Below are 6,966 nucleotides of genomic sequence, written 5' to 3' on the forward strand. Positions count from 1 at the left end.
CCCTGTAAAAAAAAAAAAAAAAAAAAAATTAATATGTCCTCAAAAAGTCTGATTCAGCACTGTACAGAAAAGGTTAAAGGCTGGGTCTCAAAGAGACATGGCACATTTACTGTGTTAGCTTCATGTGACTAACGTGAAACATCTGTGGCAAGGAACGTGATAAAGGGGACAGTGTATTTAGTCCACAGTTTGGGAGGTTCGAGGTGAAGATCAGGTGACCCTGCGGGTTTGGCATCCGTCTGGTGAGTGCCTGGTCAGAGAGCGCTCACGGAGTTACCAGGAGCAGACTGGGGCCGCGGTGCCCTTTGAAGCCACGCCTCCCAGTACGGCCACCCTGGGACTCCCAAATGGGGGCATCCCAGCCACAGTCCCTGCCCCTCCCAGCACAGACGCGGAGAGAACACTGTCCCTGGACGGACAACGAACAGGGCCGTCTCTCTGGCATCATCCCTTGCTCTCCCCTCACCCAGATCCCCATCAGCTCCTCCCAGACTCTTGTGGGCCCAGCACCGCCTCAGCTCATGTCTGTTGCCCAGCAAAGTCATTACAAGCACCTTTTCGCCTGCAGGGTCCAGGTGTGGCTGGTGCAGGCTTCTGTGCATGCTGTTCCTGCAGCCTAAAATGCCAGGCCCTTGTCTCGTGAAGCCTCCTTGACAGCCTTCTGTCACCTCTTCCCCAACCCAGGATGGTGTTTACGGCTTCCTCTCTGATTTCCAAGCCTGGTCATTGCTACTTGTCCGTCTTTCCCACCAAACGGAGCTGAGCAGGAAGGAAGGGTGTCTTCAGTTCTTTATGTTGCTGCCTCACCAGGGTCTAGGAAAGCACCCACTGTGAAATATAGGTGCCCCGTCCTTTTTCCTGCTGCGCTGGGGTCAGTCCCCCTGCACCCCCTGCATTCTAGGCAAGCGCTGGGACACTGTATGATGCTCTGGTCCTTGAGACATTTTTAAAGTAGTGTTGATTTCTTTCTCCGCAGGCGTTGCACCCCAGTTGTCCCTAGGTTTGCAGAGGGTTGTGGGCCTCCTCACAGTGGGTGCGCCTATTTCAAGCTGTAGTGGAATATTCAGTATCTGCTGACTTGTGACCCTCTAGGTTCCCAGGCCTCTGGCTATGCGGAAAGAGGGGATTCAGACGCGGAAACGGAAGCCCAAGAACCTGAATAAAGCGAAGACACCAGCAGGTGAGGAGAGAGCTGTGTTTGAGCAGATGAACAAGGCAGGCCCAGCAGGGGTGAGGAGTACCTTCCTCTGTCCTCCATCTGGGCACAGAATGAATAACTGGGTTGTGGGAGCTTTTGAGCAGGCTCAGCTCAAGCTGTGTTAATTATTGTGTTAATCATGGCATCCCACCGGCTGCACCAGTCGGAGGGGCCTAAAGGAGAGGGCCCTTGGCTTGGTCCCTCTCCTCGGTGCTGTGGCCACAAGAACTTCCTCCTTTCAGTTCTCTTTGAAGGACAGGGTCCCGTTAATCACGTTCCCAACAAATTGATCTGTAGCCATGCAGTGCTTTGTACTTAAATCTTTCTAAACACTGGATCATGTCCTTGGGAAACAGCTTCTTACCCCCATCTTTCTAATGAGCAAACCCTGAGACCCAACAGGAACGATTTGACCAGAGCCACACAGATGTTCCTGGGTGGACCTGGGGTTCAAACCCAAGGAGGCAGAGAGGTGTCTTCGCAGTACATCTCTCCCTCTTGCATCTCTAGATTAAGAAGAGGGTTATGGCCGGGCGTGGTGGCGCATGCCTGTAATCCCAGCACTCGGGAGGCTGAGGCAGAAGGATCGCTGTGAGTGCGAGAACAGCCTGGGCCACATAGTGCGTTCCAGGTCAGTTTCAACTACATAGTGAGACCCTGTTTTAAAAAAAAAAGAAGAGGGTTATGAAGTCCCCTCCCAGAGCATTCCTGTCAAATTAAGGAACTGATTTGCAGAGAAAATCAATTGGCTGATTGGTGGGAAGTTTATCTTCCAATCTAAGGTGTGAGAGTGTCGGATAACTTGTCTGTTTCCAGGACCCAGACACGATCAAGGCTCTGTTCTAGACTGAACGATGGCTTACTCTCTCTGCTGGGACACTTATGACCAGGGTTTTCTTCCTCACCCCAGCAGTCCTCTCCTTTCTTCCGCTTCCCCACTCCCCATTGGTGAGGCCTGCTTCCAGGGTAGCCACAGTCCCCCCATAGGAGTCACAGGGAGCACAGTCCCCTCCCCAGCACCCCAAATCCAGGAAGCAAACTTTAGTGGCAGTGCCAGGCCGTTTCTCATCTCTACTTACCCAAGTAATGTGACCATTCGTCTTTTGCTATGGATACATTAATGTATTTATTTGGCTGGTGGTTGTCCCAGGTGCCTCTGCAGGTCCTATAATACACAGTATCTGTACTTTTCAAAATCCAGAATGTTTTGAATCCTCAACCACGTGGGCTCAAGGGACCTGGGGTTGGGGGGCAGTGGGCCTGTCATGTGTGACAGCCCCCTTGGACTCTGACACGTCCCAGTTTTGAGAACTGTTGGCTGAACTGGTGGGACCCTGCTCCTCTCCCAGCAAATGGAAAGGACACCGTCCCCGTGTCCCTGTCCTGACTCTGCCTTGTTCCAGGTCCTTCCGGCAGTGAGAGCCTTCCTCCCACCAGCAGCGCTTCCAGCAGCTCCAGCAACGCCACCAGCAGCAGCAGTGAAGAGATGCGCCCGATCAAGACAGAGCCCGGGCTGTCCTCTCACTACGGGCACAGCAGCTCCATGTCCCAGGTGCGCCCGGGTGGGGAGAGGACGCTGTGCGGACGGCTTTGGGCCCCGCTGCTGAGCTGTCTTAAGTGTGTCTGACTGGGGCGCTGGAGACACACAGAGCTCCTCTGTGCCATGGCGCCTTTGGGACAGGAGAGGAGGCCCAGGGGATGCACCCAGCAGAGGGAGCTCACAGCACAGCTGCACCCTGCGTCACATGGGCGCAGGGCTGTGCACAGTAGGGGCGGCTGGACCTTGGAGGAAGGGAAGGAGGACCCTGCTGGCATGGGCACCGGCTTGGAAATGCAGAGTGCAGGGTGACTGGCGAGGAGACAAGCGGGGTGCCACTGTCACGAGGGCCAGAAGTGCCCCATGTCCCTCTGGCAGGTGGCACGGTGGCATCTCCTCTTCCCTCCCTCTTTGGAGATTAGGATGTCACAGTGTCTCTTCACTGGACGCAACCCCAGTCACAGCCAAGGGAGGCTGTGAACTAATGAGCTTTTTATCATCAAGCGAACATAGGCGCGCCCGGCCCTTTAGGTCCAGGAGTGCCAGGTGCTCCCCACCCTGGGCAGGGAGAACTGGGCTGGTGAGGAGACTGTAGAAAGTGTCTCATGTGACCATCCCAGCCACCGCAACATCCGCGGACCCACCAGTCACAGCCAGTATTCTGTCGTGATGGGGCTGGGGACACAGGGGAGTGCTCATTCCCCGGCCTGGGGCTGGGACCCTCTGAGCACATCGGCATGGCGGGGAGTTCCCAAGCATCCCGGCCTCACCCTGCTTTCTGCCTTTCAGACATTCGCAGTCAGTGCCGTGTCTGGCCACGGGTCCTCCATCCACCCGGTCCTCTCGGCCCTGAAGCTGTCCCCACAAAGCTACACGTCTCCCGTCAGCCAGTCACCGCAGGCCAGCTCCAAGCAGGACTCCTGGAACAGCCTGGTCTTGGCTGACAGTCACGGGGACATAATCACTGCGTAATCCTCCCTTCTCCTGAAGTTCCTGCACGGACCTGGGACTTGGGGGTCCCTGGGGTCACCCCTCTGTCTGGGAGTGACTCCGGAACAGCTGGGAAGAACTTGAAGTCAGTGATGGCCGGGAGATGGATGCTGGACTTCCTCAGACTCCTTCCCAGGGGGACGGGACAGAGACCCCCACCCTGACACAGCGCGGAGGAGCGGAACACTTCTTTCTCACTTCTGCCCTGAGCAGGACAGGACGTCCTCCGCTCCTGCTTTCCTCCGTGGGGCCCAGAGTGGTTTCTCCACTGTGTCCCCAGCGCGGGGCCTCTGCCTGCTGTGCATGGGACCCAGCAGCCCTGCCCTCGCCCACACTCCCTCAAGGCGCCCACACCCCTGTGCCCTCCAGTACCAGGCCCGGCTCCAGAACACTGGGTGTGACGCGATGATACGGAGCACTTCCTGGGGCGTCAGCCACCGCATGGGCTGGCACCCTCCGGGCTCTGCTTGGCAGGCCTTTCCCTCCTTTCCTGGCGGGAGCTCCCCTCCCTCCTCCTCTTCAGCCCAGGGCCTCTGACATGGAAATCCCCGTACAAACAAGAGCTCGGTAGTGTACCCCAACAGCACCTCAGGTCTGTCCCACCTCTTCCGTCCGCCCATCACACGTGGAGGGTTCAGGGGAAGGTGAGGCACTCTCCTGCTAAAGCAACTTCAGCAGAGGCCCATCTGTGCCTTGACGTCCCTCTGGAGGGGCACCCACTGGGCACTGACCCACTCCGAGGACTCCTTCCTGCCTGCCTCCGAGCCTGCCAGGGCCATGGGCCTGCATCTCCTGAGGCCTGGGCTGCGTCCTTCTCCCAGAAGAAATCTTCCACCCTGGAAGCCAAAAGCTAGAGAGTTTCAAGATAAATTTAATGCAAGCAAACGACAAAGCAAAACTCATGGAAAGAGGCTGATCCAAGAAAACCCAGGGTGGGTGCTGAAGGAACGTGTGGCTTGTACCCACCTTGGAAGTGGCCTTTGTGTCCCCTGCCCCAGGCTCAAGAAGACTTCTTCCTCGTCCCTGTTACCCACAGAGCTGTAGCGGACTGTGGCATTACCGTGTCCTTCCCCAAACGCCCGGGCCCTCCCTGGAGCCTTACTGGCCGTAGCAGAGAATATCTTTGGAGCAAGATTCTGTTTTAATCATTTACACTGTTTTCTCCCTAAAGGTCTCCCTCCCATCCCTCCCCAACCCACAAACCTGTTAACATTGTCTTAAGGTGAAATGGCTGTAAAATCAGTATTTAACTAATAAATTTATCTGTATCCCTCTGTCCCTTCTCTTCCCTCAGGTCTCCTGGGATGTCCAAGGATGTCCTTTTCCGGGGCCTCCCTGCTGTCCCACCTGCAGGTGCCTCTAGCCCCTTTCCTCCCGCTTCCCCCTGGCACATGGCACCTCTGTAGGTGGTGGCACCCCGCGAGCATGCGTGTCCCAGCCCAGATGCCGACAGTAGGACCCCAGACAGTTGCCTCCAGGCTCCACTCTCTGGGCGAGGGTTGGACCCACCACCGACAGCTCCTTTGTCCTCACCTTGTCAGGAGACCGCAGATGTTACCCCGTGTGGGGGGCATCTTTAGGGCTCCCATCTGGACTCAGAGGCTCCATCTACCCACCAGGTGGTTGCTCTCTGCAGCCTCTTCAAGGTGTGTTGTGAGAGCCTGTCCTGTGTGGTCTGACCCACAAAGAATCCTGAAGGGACAGATGGTATTCACTCGAGTGAGATGAGACCAAGGCTTTCTCCTGGGTCAGGAGCAAAGGTCCTGCAGCCACCCTCCGGCTTGGTTCCCTGTGCTGGGTCAGGGCCTGGAGAACAGTCCCGCCAGCCGCTCACTTGGCCCTTGCCAAACCCTCTGGGCAGTTGGGGTCATGTAATGTTTCATTACAGCCTATGTTCCAGTGATAAAGATACCGCTTTCGACCTTCTGTGTGAGGTCAGAAATGCCTTTAAACATTGAACTGAGCTTCTGTCGAAGGATGCGTGGTAGATCACTAGAGTAGCAAGTGACAGGTTCCAAACAGGAAGCTATGGGACTTGGCTGTGAGAAGCACATGGTGTCTGATGAAGTCCTTGTTTTAAAACATCTGTGCCACTTCCCTTTAATGATAGCTTTCAGACCAAACCCTACAGGATCCCTGGAGATCACTGCTCTACGTATAGTTACCATGGGCACCTCAGCACAGTGGGGACTCAGCTCTGCACCTCCAGGCTTGGTTCCTCTCAGGTCAAAGCCATCCCAGAAGAAGGCTGTGTTACACGGATTAGGGTTATTACCGAACGTGTGTTCTGGACTCAGGTGCCAGGGGGAAGGGAGGAGTGAGGATTGCAGGACAGCAGCGTTGCACCAGGGGACCTAGCAGCAGGTGAGCGAAGCAGCCAGCAGGTGTGGGTTTGTGTGAGAGACCCCTGGGGCCCCTTACAGTCACCTGGGCCACTGAAACAGGTTTGGTCATTTCCCAGGGGTGGAGAATTCCTCCTGACTTGAAAGTCTTTAAGAGGGCGGGGCAGGAGATGACAGCCTGGGTGTGTGCGTGGGTGGGCAGTGTAAGTTTATATTCCCAGAACTCGACACACCTAGTGCATTGGTCAGCTTTTCATCACTGTAACAAAGCACCTGGTATAATTAACGTACAGCAAGAAAAGGTTTATTTCGGCTCACAGTTCTGGAGGTTCTGCTCTAAGTCAGTGGACTCACTGCTTGGGCACCTGGAGAGGGCACTGGAGGGACCTGGCACAGAGCGGGTGTCAGGGTAAAGTGCTCACCTCATGTGACCTGAGGGCCCTGCACTGGCTCCAACCCTCCTGGCCACCACCCTGGGGTCAACATGGGCCTTCAGGAGAACACTCAAGACCCCCACACACTGGCCTGTGTACCAAGGATGCCAGACAGCCATAGAGGTGGGACTTTGTTTATAAAACTCGCTCTTGATGTTGGGAGTGGCTCTCCAGGTTGCACGCTAGCTTTGCTTGAAAGGCTGATTATTTGAAAATGAACAAAAACAAAATAATGAAAGCCAAGATGACAGACACCAGGCTCTCTGGTGTTTCAAACCCTGGTCTTTTCTCTCTGTGTCTCACCAGCTCTCTCAGGCACACGCCTGAGATACAGGGGACCTTTCCAGTATGGCGACTGCACCGTCTGTCCAGCAGAGAAAGCAGGCATCACAAGCTGCCCATGTGGGAAGGTCTTCGGGGGTCACGGGGAAGAGCACCCCTTCTGGGTGGCCGGCAGATGAGTTA

At 55.8% G+C, this 6,966-nt stretch overlaps 1 protein-coding gene across 1 annotated transcript in view; it reads left to right on the forward strand.

Moving 5' to 3' along the window:
• The window catches only part of Gata4 (GATA binding protein 4), an 8,754-nt gene extending 3,734 nt beyond the window's left edge, over positions 1–5,020 (forward strand). The window contains exons 2-4 of the mRNA XM_033765535.1: positions 1,093–1,180; positions 2,602–2,750; positions 3,525–5,020. Of these exons, the coding sequence (XP_033621426.1) occupies positions 1,093–1,180; positions 2,602–2,750; positions 3,525–3,707 (420 nt within the window). The 3' untranslated portion in view covers positions 3,708–5,020. The remainder of the gene's footprint in view (positions 1–1,092; positions 1,181–2,601; positions 2,751–3,524) is intronic.
• The last annotated feature ends 1,946 nt before the right edge of the window (positions 5,021–6,966 follow it).

Source organism: Fukomys damarensis, unplaced genomic scaffold (assembly GCF_012274545.1).
Source record: "Fukomys damarensis isolate Sample0158 unplaced genomic scaffold, DMR_v1.0_HiC HiC_scaffold_18, whole genome shotgun sequence".
NCBI classification, from domain to species: domain Eukaryota; kingdom Metazoa; phylum Chordata; class Mammalia; order Rodentia; family Bathyergidae; genus Fukomys; species Fukomys damarensis.